The following is a 20634-nucleotide window of genomic DNA, read 5'->3' as shown; positions in this document are numbered from 1 at the left end:
TAAGTGAGCATCCTTTACTGAATTTCTGCCTAAAAGTTTGGCAAGAAGCAACTGATTACAGCCCAAGTTTCAGATGGAAGGAGGTAATAAAGTTGATTTGGATGGGCTGATAAGACAGAAAAAAATATAGAAGGTCTATGTGAAACAGAAAGTTTCTAAAAGGATTTTTATGTAAACTTCCCATTTTTGCAGCTTGCCAAGAACCAGCGGTACCGCTTCAGCCTCATCATCAACGAGCTACGCTTCGCAGACGTGACAACTTACAAGTCTACCCTCATGGCCTTCATCAACTGTATCATTGTGGCCACCGAGGATCTGGAGGACAGGATCCGCATCCGCAATGAGTTTATCGGTAATCCTTAGAATCAATCATTACATGACGAGAATCAATTCTTAAGTTTTAACACTCTTTCTTGGGACCCATTTGAGTAGCCTGGAATTGCCCTTGTACAGAGTCTAATTGGGACCTAGAGATTTGGATAAATTGGTGGGCATGCTTTAAAATTCTTCAAGTAGTCTTGAGTCTTATGCTCTGCCCTGAATGAAGTAGGGAGCAAAGATCTAAGGATTTGTCCTGCATTTCAAATTTCAAAGGTCATCAAGTGTTAAGTTGATCAAGTGTTAATGGCTTCAACATTTTCTTTGTAGAAATGTATGGAAGAAATCACTAACTTGCCCTTAGCACTTTCCAGTCATTTCAAAGCAGCACTAGACATTATGTCAGGTAAATTAGACATTTACATAATTTAACTAGTTATAATTAAAATTTCACCAAATTATATATGTTATCTTCTAGGGCTTCAGCTCCTTGACATCATGACAGATCTCAGGTAAGTTACTCATCTTCTCTAAAACACTGTACATCATTAAAAACTTTCCATAGTGTCGTCATTCAACAGCAGTGTTGTGATATGTTTGAGTTACACAAAATCAAAACATTCAAAAGGTATGCAGAAGGTATTAGCAAGTTAAAAGATCTCCATGGAATGAGATGACTCCATGGAATGTTTAAGCATCTCTCATGTGGCTTGTATAATTGTAGTTCATGGATTATGAAAATAAGGTCTTGATCACCATTATAAATGTCTGTTGTGTGTATTGATCACTTCCATTGTGAACAATGACTAGCATATGGAAAATATATACTGGTAACAGAGAAAACACAAACAGACAGACCCAAAACAATATTTCCCCATGAATTAGTAGCCTCTTTGATTGACCCCATGACCTGGAATGTCTGTCATGTCTGATAAACAACTAGTTCTACCATTCTACTTCCTGTCACTCCTGCAAGCCTGACCTTTAAGGTGACACCATCTTCCCACATGCACACACCTCCTGATCTGCCTACCTACTGTATGCAAAAAGTTACAAACACACAAGAGCACAAACATCCAGACACATTGAAAACAAAATGACTGTATACAGAGGCAGTCTCTTGTCTTTGACCAAAATGGCAGACATTATCCCAACAATGTTGCTTACGGTTTCTTTCCCAATGACTAATAGTACACACAGTATGTTGTATTGATGCTTGTCATTCTAAACATGTGCACAGGCGTGGAGACGACCCAGACCTGCTGATCCAATGTGAAGTCTTTGACGAGCAAAAACTCAGTGATGAGGAAGAGTTGTCCAATCCAGAGGAGATAGATTTGGGATCTCACATTGATGTCTTCTATGCAATCTTTAAAAAGGTATCTCCTTTCACAGCTGTGGTGTACCTAGATAACGTATCGTTGCAACAACCTTTTCCTGTGAGAAAATTCACAACAGAAATACGTTGAATTTACTAACTGTGAGGGTAACAATTCAACTGTTTCTTCTTTGACATTAAATACCTTCATTATTAATCGGGCATTCTCTTATTTTAAACTAGGTATAGGTTTTTCTTGCAAGTTTCTCATTTAAAATTTCTTTCTATTTCAGGTTTCATACAGTCCTCAGGCTTCCTCATTCCTCAACATCCTTGTCAACCTTCTACAACTGGACCCTACCGACTCCTTCAGTGATGTCGTCTGGGATACCCTAGATAGGCTCGTACAGAAGGCCACGTTATTAGAAAGACGTTACCAGGCCGACATGCTACTGGCGCAGGGTGTGCGGGAAATAAGATGGCAAATTGAGAACACGTTAGCGCTGGGAACCGACGACGGTGGCAACAGGACACTTGAAAGACCCAGAAAGAACCTTCACTCAGAGGCACAGACTGATCTGCTAATGAAAGACATAGAGGCTCTCATGAATGAAAGAAAGAGAATGGGTAAAAAGACAATAGATCTGGAGAAAGTCAGGACCATGATGTGTCAATCATGTGGAAAAACTGGGGGTGAGACAGTAAGGAGTGTTCCAAGGGAAACAGGGCCTGTTACACACAGGCCAACTGAAGAAGAGCTGTACAGGTACAATTATAATGAGTTGTTACGAATAGAAGAGGAACTAGTTGGCCAACAAGTTCATAGGAAAGCGGCAATTCCAACAGGAGCTGTACCAACTCCCTTCACGATGGGAGAGGAGAGTGCAGAACTGTCTGGTACAAGAATTGGCCCACGACCACCTTTCCCACGTTCTATTGTAACGGACGTGTTTCCCTCGTCTACAACAACAGTTCTGTCCATCCAACAGGCCGATGCCTCCGTCCCCGCTCCCCCTGAACCCTCCCAGGCAGTTAACCGTATGTTAGCCAGCTTTAATGCCCTCATGCAGCAATACACAGAGACTGGAGAAGAAGCTATTCCTATGTCTTCCATGAACGTGCCCGACAGACGTGGCCCGTTCCCCCCAGAGCAGTACCCTCCTGTGCGTTATCCATATCCAGCACAGCCCAACGTTGCAAACGCACCTTTGTCCACGGCACCTCGACCACAAATGGGGGCTCCGACATATCACCCAGCAGTCCAATATGCACCCTCTGGTACCAGTATGCCCATTCAGGCAGCCATGCCAAGCCAGGGCATACCAATATCAGACAAGGTGGGGGACGCTAATGCCAGGGCGGCAAGCAGTGGGGGCAGTGCTGTAGTCTCTGCAACTCACACAACATCAATGACTCAAGTGGTCCCTAACCAGGCAGGGGCTGAAGCCATCCAGAGGCAAGGGGGTGGAAGCATTGTTCCTGCACCATACCCAGGACCTGGCTATTCCGAAACCATCCAGGAAAGCCGACACCAAGCTTCTTATGCAGAAGCAGGGTACACCGGTGTACCAACTGCAGTTGGTTCTGCCCTTGCTCCTGCATCATACCCAAGTACTATAGCGTCATACCCAAGTACTGTAGCGTCGTACCCAAGTACTGTAGCGTCGTACCCAAGTACTGTAGCGTCATACCCAAGTACTATAGCGTCATACCCAAGCACAGTAGTACCATACCCGAGTACTGTATCAGCGTACCCAACCACAGCGGCACCAATGCTGTACACCACCACTGGCCAGGTTATCCCATCAACAGGAATAGCTGGTACAACAATTGTCACCATTGCATCCTCTACCTTAGCGGCCACAGTTGCCACAAACGCGTACCCAATCAGCACGGCAAATGCCCTGATCGAGGGCACCTACAGCTACACCCAACCTCAGTCTTCCCAACCAGGCACGATTGTTGTCTTCACAGCAGAGGGGCAAGCAGTAGTTGCCACAGAAACCGTCTCCCCCATACCTACATCAATGTCCCCTTCCCCGTCCCCACCCCCACCGGGCCCTCCCCCGCCCCTGCTGACCAGAAATCCCCCTCAGTCAGCTCCGTCTTCTCCCCCCGTGCCGCCCCCTCCCCCCGGACGTGTGAGCATCCCAGTTGCATTCATCGAGCGGAAGGAGGAGACAGTACATCCAAATGTACCCAAACCAGCAGGGAAGCTAAAGCATGTTAACTGGGTTAAAATCCCACAACATGCTATGTCAGGTGAGGCTTATTACTGCTATATGTATATCCCTTCCATATGATATCTTGAAAGAAGATAATGATCATCTTTATAATATCATCTCAAAGATGTTTTAACATGTCAGAAGGAGATAAAGATAGGAGAAACTAAATTAGAGAACCTTTGATTTTCATGAGGCATTTTCACCTCAAGGAATGTTTGAATGCTTAGTTTAATGCATCATCCAATCAAGACCTCTTTTTGTCAATTCAAAGGGCTACAGATGATCCTTGTCAACTGTAACCTTCACTTTCAGGCAAGAACAATGTCTGGACGAAGATCCGTGAGTGGGAGGAAAGAATCGAACCAGATTTCTCCCGAGCAGAAGAGCTTTTCCGTCAAACAGAGCTTCCCACCAGAGAGAGGAAGAAAAAACAGGAGGAGGTAGGGATCACCTTTGACTTGTCTTATCGATGTCTACTGGAGGATCTCCTTGTAATTCTTCAGCAAATAATGGCCATATCCCATTTAAAGTGTCATAGCAGCAGATCAAATTGGGATTGATAACCCTAAATTTGGGAGCATTTCCTGGAATGCAAACTGACGGAGGGGCAGTATGTTAACAATACAAAGGTAAAGGTGGTTTTGTTGAGATGCAAGTAGCTGCAGAAGGCAGTTTTCTTTAGACCTCCTGAAGTGGTTTTATGCTATAAAAGGTGGGGACTGCTGTTTGGGCATATAAAGTCTTTACAGCTATTTTCCAGATACATTTCACTTGTTACGTATAGAGCTGGCAAGGATGATCTGAACATTTCACCATAGACTGCTCCTAAGGAGAGTATAAAGCTGTGACAAGCTGAGTTAAGTTCCCATGCATCAGGTAGTGGTATATAACAATGCATGCAGTCCCTTTACTAACTTCATACATTACTTGCCCGGTGGTGAGACAAAACAATTGTTGCAGGTCAACCTTCTAGAGGGGAAGAGGAGTCTGAACATCAACATCTACCTTCGTCAGTTCAAATGGTAGGTCGTTTACTGCTACTTAGAGGGTGCGGTGGATGGACTAGGTGGTACAAGATTCCAAGGATAGCAGATTAGTAATTTTTAGGTTTTAGATCTATGGAAGTGTACTCATTTTAAATTCTGTGCACATTGCCCAGCATTATACCTACATGGGTAAGGTGAAAGAGCAGTACCCTTATAGGTACCCTACATGTATGCAGAACTAAATGAATACAGGTACATGGCATTTACTCATGAAAGCCATCTTAAGCTTTACAATAATTGAAATAGCACATTTTCAGCAATATCATTTGAAAAGATTCAATATCTACAAATTACACTTGTTGGATGTGTAGAAATCTTAGGCAAATTATTTTATAAAAACTCCTGTCCTTTGTCAATTTTCTTTGTGTGAAATTTCTATGACTAAACATTCAAGCCTATATTCAGGAGACCATAGCAAGGGATCAGAAGGTCTTAGAAGATATCCCAAAGAATCAGCAGTCAGCTGTAAAATGTTCTAAGAATAAATTTCAGAAGATCAGCAAATAGAGAATATAATCCTGTTCTGTGAGATTTCAAAGAAAACAGATGGAACAGTTGGGATGTAACAGGATTTTCCCATTAGAGCCATGTAAGCCTCAGAACGAAAAGTTGAGCATGTAACGTTAGTATTTCTAAACTGAGCCTGAACAGGTTTAAAGACTACGAAGCATAAACCAGAACCAGGACTAGGTCTCCCCCAGGAAGGGATTTGAAAAGAGCCCTCTTATGCAGAACGAATTTTGTTTCCATTTCTAGCTCCCATGAAGAGATTATAGACATGGTACAGCAAGGTGACCCTGAGAAAATGGGTGCTGAGAGACTTAAGGGACTGCTGAGGCTGCTGCCACAGGCTCATGAGGTATGTGCTTGTGTTTGGCAATGCATGCAATGAAGTCATAAAACCTGTCCTGTGCCAGCCACTCTTATGAAATTACCCGTCCTAGGCAAATGCTGAGTATATTAGGTGACATGATGTTAGTGGGACAAAAGGCAGTAACGTGAAGGCTAACTTTGCCTACACTTGGTAAAGGCTTTGGCTGTAATTCTATTTATATATAGCTACTGGTTATGTCATGATATAGAATAGCTTCTCTGTTGTACAACTTTTTAATTTCGGGTAAAGGCTTATGCTGCAAAAGATGGACATCTGCAAAATGAAATATTGATGGTTTATGTCCATGGTGCTGATTTTACGGATGCTAGACACAGATTTTCCAATGCTGAAATCAGGGGTACCATACCCTTTAAACTTAACGATGTATGCTCTACTTTCTGGAATCTGTGTAACATCATAACTAAATCTAGTTGCTTTAATTTACGACTTTTCCGTATGGTAACGTTATGGAAATAATATTCCAAACCCATTATGTCTAAATGCAGATTGAGCTCCTGACATCCTATGAAGGTGACAAGACCAAGCTGGGAGCAGCTGAGAAATTCTTCCTCCTTCTATTAGAGCTTCCAAGGTGAAATAACGTCCTGACCTTCCAATTAGAATCCATCTTAATTTTCTATCTTAGACGAGACTATCTTGCACCCTATTTGTGATACATACTGGAGGAAATTATACGTATTCTAGAATTTGAGAACGTACCAATGGCAAAATCAATACTATTACTGGTGCTGTTTTTTAATCATTTCCCATGCATATGCTGTCAATAGCACTTATTGAGCCAGGTTTTTCATGAGTCATTTAGAATGAAAGGCTGAATCATTGGCCATCAGTCACCTACGATGATGATGGAATACTTCATTGTGTGATTGGGCATTTCTACAGTCATTACCAGAAATAATCAGATTCTCATTAATCTGCAGTTAGCACCTGCTCCCTTTTTCTAAAGTGCTTCATGCCTCAAATGTCAGAAAGAAGAGATTATCATAGTTGATGTATACATCAGAACACATTGATGAGACATATGGTACAACCCTAGAAATAAAGGAAATACGTTTTGAAATCTCTGCATATATGGAGAGGCATTTGGGAGGATCGTTGAAGAGGTTCATCAGTCACGTATGAATACAGTTACATCATTTGGGAGGAATTATGAAGAGAAAGATGAACTAGAAAGGCCGACATTTGCTTGAGAGCAAATGCAGCATATTTCAGCCATCTCCCTCCCCATGCAACAACAGACGTTTCCAAAATCACCCATGTGCAAGAATCGAACACTTTTGTTTAAAAGTCGCTTCCACTAATGACACTTAATGAGACCCAAAAATGAATCTTACAAAATTCCTAGTGCAAGAATGGACTCTTCCAGTGCACCCCATGTGAATTTGCACAATAGACCAGTCCAGAAATACTCTGACTGAAAACATGGTCAAGGTTGAACTAAGCAAAAAAGGCATGAAAAGGTAAAATAGACCAGTCCAAAAACACTTCCACTAAAAATGGAATATTGAATTATCACCTTTCTAAAACTAAATTTGAAAACATCCCCATGAATTCAAAACATATGTACCCCCTCCGTGCCAGAATGGACTCATCCAGATAACACCGGGCTCACTGATTGGCTGCCAATCCCCTTTGGGATGTTGACTCAGGCTACGTGATTGGTTGCCTCTTTAATCAAGTTACTAGTATACATAGACATGTGCACATGCTGTCTTCAGGTGGGAGAGGTCAACGACCTTGAGGTTGTTGACCCTCTGGCCAGTGGAGAATTACTAAAAAAGTACCCAAATATATCATTTTGAAGTGGTTTATGCCAGAAATTATACATGGGTCATTTGAATGAATAGCTAGTGCACCTATTTACCAAAATGTAGGTCATTTGGCTACAAGACCAGGGAACAGGAGCCAAAAGCGTACGTTTTTGGTCAAACAATGGCCAAAAAATTCCAAAATTAAGCATTTTGTTGTACCGTATGCCAAAGTTGTCAATGAATTCATGTGCGCATATGTAGACGGCACTCCTATACCAAATTTCAGATCATTTGGTTGTAAAATGGGGGTATAGGAGCCAAAAAATGTCATTTCTGGGGCAAAAAATCGCAAAAAATGCCAAAATTAAGCATTTTGCTGTACCGTATGCCAAAATTGTTTTTGGAATTTTGTGGGCATATCATCAAGGCACCTCTGTACCAAATTTTAGGTCATTTGGCTGTAACACCAGGGAACAGGGGGGCAAAATGTACATAAAAATTGCAAAAAACATGAATAAAATCATTTTAAAGGAAGATATGAAAAAAATGAGAAATAAGCACCTGGGTATTGACCCACTCTACCCTTGTGCCAAATTTCAAGTAATTCGGTCCAGGAACGACGGAGTTGAATCGATTTGAAGATTTGACAGGAGAAAGAAAGAAACATTACGAATACAATATATTTCACCATACCTATGGTATGGCTGAAATATAATTAAGACTTAAATGAAACAAAATCAACTTGAGATGGAGATAACACTCGCTTCATATCATGCAGTGTTGGACAAGTTTTCTAAAATTCACTTGTTCTATTGGCCAAGTACATAGAAAATTTACTTGCTCCAACTAACTTTTCATTTGTCCTAACATTTTTTGAATGATATTTGTATTTTCAATTCCACCATTGGAATTATTTTATTGTTGTCTCTATTTTTCTGTATTGACCAATGCTTATTGCTAAGACTGTGAATGGTAACAAGTATATCAAGATCTCTCTCATGGAAAAATCTTACTTGTCTGATCTGACAAGTGGGGTAGGACATGCACTTGCCTGATCAGCACTTTCACTTGTCCTGAGTCGGGTTAGTGGTCACATCCTGTCATGTCCGTTCCCGCGTGTAGTTATCGCCTGCGTGTGGAAGGCATGGTGATGAAGGAGGAGTTCTCGGCCAGCATGGCGTTCCTGAAGCCGTCCATCCGTACCATCCAGCAGGCGTGCCAGGACCTGCTGGAAAACAAGAAACTCCAACGGCTTCTACAGCTCATCCTGTTGACTGGAAACTTCCTCAACTTTGTGAGTTATATCTCAGCTACCCCTCAGCTACATGTGTGGTTGCCTTTGTGTCGTTGGCACTACTGTTACACAATGTGCAATACAGCCTTCACGTGTGCAAATTTACCTGACATTGCAAATTTTGTGCTAAGAGTTTGTTGGAAGTTTAATTTATACTAAGACTTTGTTTAGAATTTTGTGATTTTACATTTCTTCCAGTGCGTTTTTTGTTGCTTAAAATTCACAGCCCACACTATGGTTCTGTAATTACTTATGCAACTGATAGTATACGTAGGAGGTCCACTGACATTTATCTGGTCAAAGGAAAATTCTATACATGGTTACAGCTGCAAGGTAATTAGAATGGTGAAACATCCTTATCAGGACATTGCAGCTGTTCTTACCTCAAATCAAAATTTTCATTTCCCCAGTACCCAAGGGATGAAATAAAATTTGTCTCTTTTCAGTGGAAACAACAGTGTGCACAGATGTCTTAGACTTAAATTCTTTGATTGCTAGATCTTTGTGACCAAAAAATGTTTCAAATTGTCTTTCTTGAATTTTGTTATTACTATTCAAAAATAGACCAGAAAAGAATCATAGAATCTTGCATTTATTCCAGAGCTGTGGGCAGTCAATGGGGTATGAGCAAGATGTTCCGTATTTATGATACACTTTTGTTGTTTTTAGTGTGTAGTACACCCCTTTCAAGTTTTTTTGCTTTCTTTTGAGTTCCAACCCTTTCTGTTTCACATTTGGCGGGTCTGTACCAATCCTGTTTTGCATGTCTTATCATCTAAAATGGAACTAAATCCTTGTGCAGGGTGGTTATGCTGGCAATGCTGCAGGCTTCCGGCTCCACTCTCTTCTGCGATTGGTCGACACCAGGGCCAACAAGCCCAAGATGAACCTGATGCATTTTGTGGTGCAGGTAAAGCAGCATTTATCTTACCAGATTGATACTTATCTGCAATCTTAATGCTTTCTTGTTCATCGTCTAAAAGTGTTGCAGTCATCAACATCACAATTAGGTGTTACCCTGCACAAATAACTCAAGATAAAACAAAAAGAAACCAATTGTATTAAATGGAACTTACCAGTATAATGTATTTTTCAACTAAGTCTTGGATTTGTAGTTCATATTTGTGCATGCATGGTATAAACTAAGATACAGTAAGTTAGGTTCTATGTTTACTGCTCATGTAGGAAGCAGAGGAGAAGGACCCAGCCATCTTGACTTTCCCAGATGACATGAAACATCTGGAAGAAGCAGCAAGGTCAGGAATAACCCTTCATCTTTACCATCAATCCTAAAGCTTCCTATGTAATAGAATAAATCTATGAATTCTACGAATGTAAAAAACCTCTAGTTTGTTAGTCATGTATGTAATGACCCCTAGGTTATCCATGGAAGGGCTGAGCAGTGAGATCCAGCAGCTGATGACAGGACTGCACCGTCTCCACAAACAGCTGTCCAACTCTGAGGATGATGTTAAGGAGCAGTTCCAAACATTTGTCGAGGTACGGCTTCTCTTTAACACATAGGGGGCAGTTGTCTGAAAAAATCTTTGGAATCTGCTCATTTCACACAATGACTAAGCAGGCTTAGTGCAAAACATTGTAAAGAGTTTATGAAGTTAGACAATATGAACATGCTCTAGTCTGAGCACTTAACATTAGTTTGAGCAGCTGTCTACACTGTGTAGAGAGCCAAGTGCAGTGTAATGCATTGTAACCAGAGACTGGCAGGATGGACAGGTTGACTTGGAGGTCAAAATGATTTTCCTGCATGATGGCAGAAAATAGTAGGCCATTTTCCACATGCCAGTCCTGTTCACTGTAGAGTGACAGGAAGTGATCAATGAACACATGCAAAGTTAATCAATACCTCATTTGCATATTTGATGGACTACAATTAAAAAGGACATTAAGAAACTCTAAATATTTCATGGATGTGTCATATCTTTGAACTCCTGTTTCTAATGTAAAATCCGACTTGTGTAGCGAGCCATGGTGAGTGTCTGCGAGCTGCAGAAAGAGCTGGCTGGCATCAAGCAGCTGGCCAGGAAGCTGGCTGTCCACTTCTGCGAGGACCCCAACAGCTTCCAACTCGAGGAGTGCCTGCAGATCTTCAAGACATTCTGTGAGAGGGTCAAGACAGCTCACAAGGTGTGGTCATCATCCAGGTCAAAATGACGAACAAAGTCTTTCCAGTATTTACAGATGATAGCATATTTTGGAGGTTATGTTTGGTTGAATACTGCAGTTGACATATCAGTTAAATGCACCAGGAACTTTTATTGCCAAATAGAGGTATCATGCAGATAGATGTGCAAAGGTTAGGCATGACAGGTTGTTTAGTGTAATATAACCAGCTGCTGCCACACTGTATGCCTGCAAATCTGGTGTGTTACGCCGAAGGGCGGTTATACCGGCTATATAGATACAGATACAGAGATGTTGTGACTGTATGACATTGTTTAGATTTGCAGGCCGCTAAATTTCTTTAAATCTGCCGTGCTCAGGAGAACATCCAGCGCCGGTTGCAGGAGGACATGGCAGAGAAGAAGCGCCGTGAGCGGGAGGAGTTCGAGGCCAGGAGGAAGGCCATGAAGGCCGACGCCCCGCCACCTGGACGCTTCAGCGCCCCCGCCTCTCCCACGGAAACAGAAGGTAGAGAGAAACAAATCTGTTCTCAGTTCTCAGTCAGTAGTAGTAGTAGTAGTACTGGTAGTAGTATCTCAGAGCAGACGCATTAAAGATGCTTAATGAACACTAGGTTGCATACTGTGATACCTTTGTGCACTTGCAGCACCAGGTATGGTGGACAACCTGCTGGAGGACATTAGACGAGGCTTCAAGATGAAGAAGCCTCACGGGAAAACTAAAACTGCCAGTCCAGCCAGGTACCACAACTTTATGTGACTATAATGAGCACAAATCCAACCTCTAGAATCATTAGATACAACTTCAGGTTCATAAATAGTGAGCATATGCATTGAATACAGTAGTTCTGTTTGCTGTAATTGGAAACTAACCGCAGGCATGCTAATTGAGTGGCTTTTTTTCATGTTGCGAAAAATACGTGCAATGATTGAAAGGTTGTGCAAACAGAATTCACATTCCTTTGTTTGTACTGCAATGTTCGTGGCACAACTGACACAGAATTTGCATTTGATTCTATCACAAATTCTCTGATTCCAGGAAAAGGGACAAGAGATCACACAAGCGAGACCCCAGCGAGAACAGAGAACGTCAGGTGGATCGCACCCAGATCGTGCCCCAGAACTTACCTGTGCCAAGGGACCGCTCCAGCAGTGTGACATCATGTACCACTGATGAGGACAGCATCAGCATCATCAGCCAGACATCAGAGAGTGACAAATCATCCTACACATCAGCGAAGGATAGGTAATACAGCAATGCACAAGCCTGGCTTCCTTCATTCCAAATCAGGGCAAAATGAAATCATTTGCTATGTCAGCAGAACATTTATGCATGACAGGACAGATGACAACATACAGATTAATGTCCTGATCATCACAGGCAAAGGGATTTTGTTCTTCTTAAGAGAAGCAGATTTATTCTTTAAGTCATTGACTTATGTAATCACAGTGAAGTCAACTCCATAGAATATCAAGCTCTCTCCCTTCCTGAAGATTGATACATAATTGATAACAGTAAATAGCTTACACAACATTTTTATGTACAATCATCTCATCTACATTACATTACACTACCCCCAGATAACCCCGTCAGGGGCAAACTATAGGGGGGAGTTGAGGTCCTGGGCTAAGGCGGGTAAGCTTCCAGCACAGAGCGACCCAACAGTGGGGCTGTCACGACCGTGCCAGGCAGGGAGTTCCACTCCGGTATAGTTCGGGGGGAAAAAGGAATATTTGTAAGTGTCCTTTCGTGCTAATATGGGCTGTAGTTTGAGAACCTTGTTAGTAATTGATGCTTATCCTGTCATTTCACGTAGAAAAAGAGAGAGAAGGTCCCAGAAGCGAGACTCCAGTGAAGACAGGGAGAGCCAGTCCTCAGATCAGGGTCCCAGCCTGCTCCACCCTCCCAGGGAGCGCTCCAGCAGTATCACCTCCTGCACCACAGATGAGGACAGTCTCAGTCAGTCCTCTGATTGTGAAAAGTCTTACCCATCCCCAAAGGAAAGGTGACTTATCATAAAAGCTGCTTTAATTGCTTCATAACTTGCAATTTTACAATGTAGACAACTGCAGTAAATTTCTTGCCTATTACACAACCAGCTTGTTGAACCACTATCTGCCTCTCACTTAAAGTTAGACTAAAATGGAAAACTATGTGCTTATTTTAAAATTTGTTTTAAAAGAAAACTTCTCTATTGAATACCTGGGTCTCTATCCTTTTGTATCCCTCCAAATCTAATCCCAACACACTGTCAGTAAGAATCAACTGTGCCCCAAAGGTGTAATGAGAAGTGGCACACAAAATCCCACACTACTAACAAAAGCAACCATCATAACATAAAACCTAATGCTGTATAGTCATTGCTTACAACTACTAACCTGGTGAATTTCGGTGCTGATCAAACTCTGTACAATCCAAAATGTTCCAAACTTGGTAACAAGATCTTCCAAAAACAGAACAGCCACAGGAAGTGCCCATGACCAAGCCTGCAGCTCAGCGAGAAATTGATCAGCGTTACAGTGTTGCATGTTACATTTCAGGTACCTGTAAAGTTTGTACATACCTACTGCCTCACACTTTGACTACTAGCTTCCACAACTACTTCTATTATCTAATAGATATCTGAACACAAGAGTTAGGAAAAATGAACCTTATGTACAATGTATCTACAATGTATTAGGATGATGAACCCATCTGCACTTCAGTAGTTAATTGAAGTTTACAATGCTATTCCTGGTTGACTGCAAGAAGCCATAAAAATGGCAAAGGTACATTGAAGTATGTACCTCTACAACATTTGATGGCTCATTTTAGGTAAAACAAACTTTGATTATTGCAAATGCAACAACCTATCGTCATTGCCAATGCTGTGGCAAGGATCTTTCTGCTGCAGTTAGAATTTCAATTTAAGTAAAGTGTACATGTATGCCGCACTTGACATTTGAATCTGTTTGTCCAATTGATGTGGCTGTAGTAATAGGTCCATTGCTCATTCAATATTTCTTGTGATTTGTGGTGGATATACCATTATATAGTATTGTAAAAGTTGTTTGGCACCAGATCAACCTCAAGCCTCAATTGTGACTTTTGGTTGTGCTGTTGACTTTTGCAGGGCAGTTATCTCCCCGGAGGCGATGGAATATGTAGTTCACCAGATCCAGAAGTTAGAGATTACCTGTGCTGACGAGGAGAACTGTCAGCCGCCACAGCCGAGCCAAACAGAGAAGGACGACACAATCCCACAACCACAGAACAAATCACAAGAACAACCCCCCACAGGTGACTCCTTAGTTGAAAAGCCCAACAAAAATGAATATGTTGCAAAGAAAGTTCAAGCAGAAAGTCAACCGGATAAAACGGTAACGCAATCAAAAGGTAGTGATGACAAGTCGCAAAGAGATTCGATAGATGGTAAAGTGCCCGAGACAGCACAGACAAGAGGTGATTCGAAGCAGGACAAGGGAGCAAAAACAGGTCCAGGTCAGAAACGATCGAGTCAAGAAATCATGGGCAGTGCAGAGGGTTCGGGTAAGACATTGCAAAGTTTTGCCGGCCAACCGAAAGAAGGGTCATTACCAACCTCTTCAAATGTGAGACGTCCTCGCTCAAGGCAGCAGGTGTTGACGGAGTTGACAATGGGCATGGACACTCCCACTGCAATACCAACACCTGGAAAGGTGGCGCCGCAGCATGTCGACAAAAGGGGAGTCGCAAGGCCAGAGCATGTTGCCGCTCAACCCAAGAGGAAAGGATCGTCCACTGCTCAATCTAAGAGCAAAGAACAAAAGCTTCCAGAACCACAAGTGATATTGGGAGAGCACACTAGTCTAAGTAGATGGCCCACTTCTACCTCGTTACCCCGGGATACAAAGGCAAGCAGGAGGCAGAAGAGACAACAGGCAGAGGCCAGGGCAAAGGCAGAGGCTGGGGAGAGAGCCAGGCAGAGACACAAGTCTGCACCTGCCGAGCGACATCGTCACCAAGGATCTCACAGAACGCTAGACTCACGGGAGAGACAAAGATCAGTTGATGAAAGGATAGAGCATCACAATAAGAAGGCTCAACGCGTACTGGCACAGGCAGAGTCTGATTACAACATAGAGCAAGAGCCTGAAGTCTTAAAGGTCAGGAGTGGGTCATCTCTTGGTTTGAGTTACACTCAAGATGGTGGAAGCCAAGCCTCCTCTTTAAACATCAAACATAAAGGGCAGCTTCTCCCTAAATCTAAGAAACAAAGTTTAACCTTGTCACCAACAACGAAACAGATCCTTGAAAAGGGAGAGCTCCCTCCCCTACCTGACTATGCTAGCTCCATGGGTGATCTTCCTCCCCTACCTGACTATATCGCGTCAATGGGTGAACTTCCCCCACTACCTGACTACATTGACATCAATGCAATGGGCAGCCTCCCTCCACTGCCGGACTATGTAGACTTAGGAAGCGTCCCAAATTTGCAGGATTCCTCACAATTTCAGCCAGATCCTGCCCAAGCGAGGGACAGGTTCCGGAGTCAGGACAGTCTGCATATGCATCATGATGAGATTGATGCTAAATGTAGCACCCTCCTTGATCCTGGTCATGCCCATGCCAAAACCCCTCATGCTCAAGAGCGCCCTTCCCATGGCCAAAGCACCCCCTCTCAAGACCAGGGGCATTCCAGAAGCAGGCCTTTACTGGACCATTTGCATGCCCAGGCTGGCCCTCACCTGACACATACCCAGCCCCGACATGACGTGCAATCCCGTAGCAGCCGTCACTCACGTCGCAGCCGCTCCAGAAGAGGTCATCCTCCGACTCACGGATATGCCAGAACAACCCTCCCACCTCAGTCGGTTAGTGTCCATGCCATGTCCCAACTGGACCAGGCCCGTTATGCAGCTGGCACTAGTTCGTCCAAACTAGACCCAGCGCGTGCCTCGTCACACGAACTGGGCCGTGCAGACACAGAAGTTACCGCTAGCGCTAGTCAACCCCAGGCTGCCCAGCAGCCCCGCAAGGACCAATCAAAGAGACGGGTTGGACCCACCAGATCCTCCTCTGAGCAGTTTTCTGACCTGGACTCGCGTTACGAGCTCCACCGGGCTAACACAACCGAACATATCCACGGCAAACCTGACATGAGGTCGTACCCCATCAGACAGTCTCAGTCCACCATCATAGACTGGAAACTCCAACTTCCTGATTCCGAGGAAGACAAGTTGGGAGAACAAGACAGAGACGGCTCTGGTGACTCTTCGAGGGATAGGAGTGACAGCGGTTCCCGACCGAGTACTTTGTCCATGTCGAGGGAGAGACGTAGATCTCGAGGATGGAACGAGGACCCTAGCCCTTATAGCCTGCTGCAGGAGAAAGTGCAGGATGCCAAGGGGGACGTCCCAAGTGACGTTGCACTGGCCATGTCACTTTTCGGACCAGGTAAGTTGTGCCAGCGGGTTCAAGAGGATGACTCATGGTACACTTGCTTGCTTGTGGAAATTTGCTTTGTGTGATTTTAATTTACTATTGACTTCTATGGAGTTTGTTTTTCATAAGTCCAAAACATACACATTACTCATCTTGAATTTTCTCCACTTTTGTGTCCTACAGTAGCTTCTATGTTACACTCACTAAAAAATCAGGAGATTTCAAAGTTTAGTGCTATTTTGTTGACTGCTTTAATGAATTTTGGAATTTTGATGGAATTTTCTAATATTTCCTTTTTTCTTCAGGAGACCAGCCACCACCAGCGCAAAAGCCGATTGAACCACCGCCCAGGCATCGCACTCGGAATGCCTGCAGTCCTCCTGGAAGCCCCTTCGGTTTGCCTGATGTTAATAAGATAGCTGATGCCATCACCTGCAAGCAGCAATAAAAGTGTAGGTTCCATCCTTTGGGTCTTATACGTAAGAAAGAAAAAACTTGCTGAAACTTGAAAGCTTTTGGGGAGCATTGTTGCAAAATGTTGAGATATTCCATATCGGATATCATGCTGCCTCACAAAGTTAAAAGAAGGCACACAAAAAAAAAAAAACTGCTTGGTAGAAAAAAATTAATTTCTGAAATGTATCAGCAGATTATCAAATCACTTATAGCAAATATGTGCAATATGGAAGAAAGCCAACTTAACTGATTGTGAAGCTTCAACCATCCAACAAATAAAAATAAACAGGGTGGTTTGAAATATGTGGGGAGTATGTGAAAGGTATAAAAAGGTGGTTAAAAGTAGCATTAAAGCAATGCTGTTGGTGTAATGATATGTGCACCAGCTTTTCAAAAGAGGCTGTGTGTGACTGATAGGAGTATGCATGTCATATCAAACTCCCTCTGAATTGAGGCTCATGCTTGCTTGACAACTGGAAAGGGTTGGAAATAAGACGAGTTATAAAAAATATATATGTGAGGTGGTTCCCAACATAGACATCTGGTCATGATATATACCTCTCAGAGTTCATATAAATAATGCAAGATTCGTAGATAGTGGCTATGGCCACTGGAGGGAACCTTATACAGAAAATATTAAGATGACATCTTTAAATCCTGATCAGATGTATTTTGATGGTTTGAAAAGATGGCGGCACTGTCATGGCTTTTCCAGGAGAAGGCAGAGGAGCATCTATGTTTGCTAAACACCCTGCAGTAACCAGCACTGTAGGTTACAGCTGGTGATGTGTTATGAACTTTAAACTTGAAAGCATAAATCTTTCTTGAGAAAAGATGCTTCTCATGATGTTGTGACTCAACCTGGCTATATCTTAGAGAACAACATCTGAAAAGTGTTAAAAAAATGACTCAAATATGGGTGGATGCTTTGCCCATACCCTCTCTTTCCTGCAGAATGTTTTGACTACTATAGATGCATTAATATTTCCAATCATATAGTTGTCTCAATTTCTGCCATGTCAGCGCTTGTTACTTAGGCCACACTCAGACTTCATTTTATGGATGACATTTGCGCATGCATTGATTTTTGCCTGTTCTAAAAAAAATGTGGCCACATGTGACCCTAAAGTATTCTCGTCAATCAGAATTCTATGCTTGCCAGAAGATCTGCTATCCAGGGTATTTTAAAGGGGGTACATGGTCAGGGAGCATGGTAGAAAAATGAAATGGCGACGATTGTCTCTTACAGTATTACTAGAGGTAAACATAAGACAAACCAAACCTGTAAAAGAATGGACTGGATGTTTAGTCCTCTGGTTTAGCACTATTAGTCTTGGGGTCTCTAGAGGATGTCATCCATAAAATTAAGTCAGAGTGGCCTAAGCCCATATTGCATCAAAAGCTAACAAAGAATTACCAGAGGTATCTACTATCCACCCATAAACACATCCTCATGTAATATCAGCTGTTGAGAGGTAAGATTTTGGTAGCATTATGTCAATGTTGCCATCCTCTATAGTTCAGAGAACTGGTGTTCTACCATGTACTGAGATGGACAACAGAATCTGAAATTGTCATCAAAGAAGATAATTTTACTTTTTGTACCAGAGACAATCCATGACAGAAGAAAGATAATTAACTTATTGAGTGTTTTGTGTAAATGAAATTCCTTGTCATATTCTTTTTTTCTCTGACTTGTCTGGTGAAGCAAAAACAAAACCGTGTATGCAGGGATTGAAAACATAGCAATAAACATACATAAAATTCCTGCAGTACATGTAACATCTTCCAAAAGGTCAAATCAAGACAAGTTCGGGTATAAAAGAAAAGATTAAAAAAAGACTCTAGGTTCAGATTTTTGTGCAATGTCAATATCAAACTTAGTAGATAATGGCTCCTTGTGACAGAGGTTGCAGTAAGACTTATGACTTTTCACAATGTACCATGTTGTAATATAATTTTTCTTTTGCATCTAAATCATAGGTGTCTAAAAAGTATGAACCCTCCAAGCTGTTTAGTAAGCCTGTCAGATTTTATTTCTTGTTATTATGATGTTGGCTTACTTAACCTGTAGTTGACTGGCCATTATTTGGTCAGGTGTGCAACCAAAAGCATAGTTTTAGTCTGGCTAAACTACCTAGTAGCTTATATAATTATGCTTTGCTAAAAGCAGCAGACCTAACAGTCTGTACAATAGCTGCTGTTAAAGGATAGATTTTATAATTTCCAATAATTCTATTACACTATAAGAACTATCTGATGAATGTTACAAGGAGATACATGTAAACTTAAAGCAACCAGTTGAGTTTCTTGGAGAAATATTTATGAAAAAATAGGTGCAATTAAGCCTATCAGACTGGAAAGTTTGTGATCATATGAAATTTAACGAAAGTTTGTCATGACTCAGAAAATGTGCATTATGCAAGGAAAGGAGAACCATTTTGTCTTAAATGTGTGTTGCTTGTGAAAATGTTGTAACAATACTGTTGATAGATAGGTCTATGCCAACAATATATGGTAAATTTCTATATGTGATATTATATGTGTTTATATCATTAGGAGATATCATGCATTTATGGCCACATGTATACAGCTACCTCCTATCATGTATAATATCTTAAATAATGGCACCAGCCATGACATCAACAATGTGATTGGCCAAAAAGATTGCTGTATATTGTGAAATTGGTATTTAGTTTGCAGTTTTTACTGTGATCTCAACTGTGAAGGTTTGTTCCGCATTCCATTGTATTACTAGTCTACCATACTTTCAGCCACAAACTCAAAGAATACTCTTCATTTTCACAGCACCACAAAACTTACAAGGGCAGAAAACTAAATTAAAGTCTTTTGTAATATTTGTTTCATGAAATTCACAATACGTTTTTGTCATCGGGCTTGCTTTTCTCTTGTTTGCGGTAGCTCTGACTTAGAAAATATACATGCATATGGATGCAGAAATACAAGTCAAAAATGCTGATGGTGCCCAGGCTAGTCTAAGTTTGCTTTGCAATAATTTGTAAATTTACATTCTTCTGAACTCAACTTCAATGGAGACCCCATTGTTTATCAATCTTCTTGTCTACTTGACAAATGTGCATCTGAAATAGTTGCAAATATTATCTCAAAAGTCTACTATTCCCATCAAATGGTCGGTCATGAGGACATATTTGTCAGACTTGTAAGTTGTCAAAAAAAGCGAGTTGTAGTCACAAGTTACAGGTGAACATGTTTGTCATATAGATTTATTCATTGATTCAAAACTATTTGGGGCCATTCATGTTTACAACGTATATCAATTACATGTATGCATTTATTTCTAAGAAGATCTTGTACCTTTGAAATGGCTATTATTATTACGTGATGGACACAATAACTAACTTCTTGTGTTTAAAAAAGGTAAGATTTGAGTGGTTAAGAGTAACCATCCTGCTCATGCAGGAAGTTATCTATTTTTTTAACAAATATTTGCGTGCATAACAATATGCCACACCAATATCATACGTCGGTGATCATTCCATGCACATAAAATGCTATGGATTTTGTAGTAAAATAAAGGACGGTGTGCAACCATCATTTGCTTGTGTGATATCTTAACATGGTAGGGTAGACACGTGACCAAGTCTTGCTACGTGTGAGGTTGTGGCTAGGGACTGTACTGCTAGGAAAGTTGGCACTGACTGAGAGGAGTGGGGATACTAGTACATTGGAAGAGGATTAAAAACCTGTTATGCTTTACTGTGCATAAGATGATACGAAAAACATGGACAGGCCACTTACATG

The 20634-nt window shown here is 41.8% G+C and overlaps 1 protein-coding gene across 6 annotated transcripts in view; it reads left to right on the top strand.

The window, feature by feature from the left end:
• LOC118418763 (inverted formin-2-like) overlaps nt 1–20424 on the top strand; it is a 28537-nt gene extending 8113 nt beyond the window's left edge. The window contains exons 3-21 of one of the 6 annotated variants that reach the window (XR_004831535.1): nt 193–352; nt 797–830; nt 1559–1697; nt 1930–3898; nt 4174–4301; nt 4804–4883; nt 5664–5766; nt 6288–6373; nt 8676–8847; nt 9650–9757; nt 10033–10103; nt 10227–10347; nt 10831–10995; nt 11352–11499; nt 11639–11732; nt 12031–12237; nt 12809–12992; nt 14105–14271; nt 16701–16820. Coding sequence is in view for 5 of the 6 variants with exons in the window: in XM_035824784.1 (XP_035680677.1) it covers nt 193–352; nt 797–830; nt 1559–1697; nt 1930–3898; nt 4174–4301; nt 4804–4883; nt 5664–5766; nt 6288–6373; nt 8676–8847; nt 9650–9757; nt 10033–10103; nt 10227–10347; nt 10831–10995; nt 11352–11499; nt 11639–11732; nt 12031–12237; nt 12809–12997; nt 14105–16407; nt 16701–16843 (6420 nt within the window). In the remaining variant the exon portion in view is untranslated. Of the gene's footprint in view, nt 1–192; nt 353–796; nt 831–1558; nt 1698–1929; nt 3899–4173; nt 4302–4803; nt 4884–5663; nt 5767–6287; nt 6374–8675; nt 8848–9649; nt 9758–10032; nt 10104–10226; nt 10348–10830; nt 10996–11351; nt 11500–11638; nt 11733–12030; nt 12238–12808; nt 12998–13448; nt 13533–14104; nt 16408–16700 lie in introns of those variants that run through there. The other 5 variants (XM_035824785.1, XM_035824786.1, XM_035824784.1 and 2 more) reach the window with 5 other exon arrangements.
• Nucleotides 20425–20634: the final 210 nt, after the last annotated feature.

The sequence above is a fragment of the Branchiostoma floridae genome, chromosome 7 (genome assembly GCF_000003815.2).
Source record: "Branchiostoma floridae strain S238N-H82 chromosome 7, Bfl_VNyyK, whole genome shotgun sequence".
NCBI classification, from domain to species: Eukaryota; Metazoa; Chordata; class Leptocardii; order Amphioxiformes; family Branchiostomatidae; genus Branchiostoma; species Branchiostoma floridae.
Note: the sequence above shows the minus strand (reverse complement) of the source record. Positions and strands in the feature narration are given on the sequence as shown.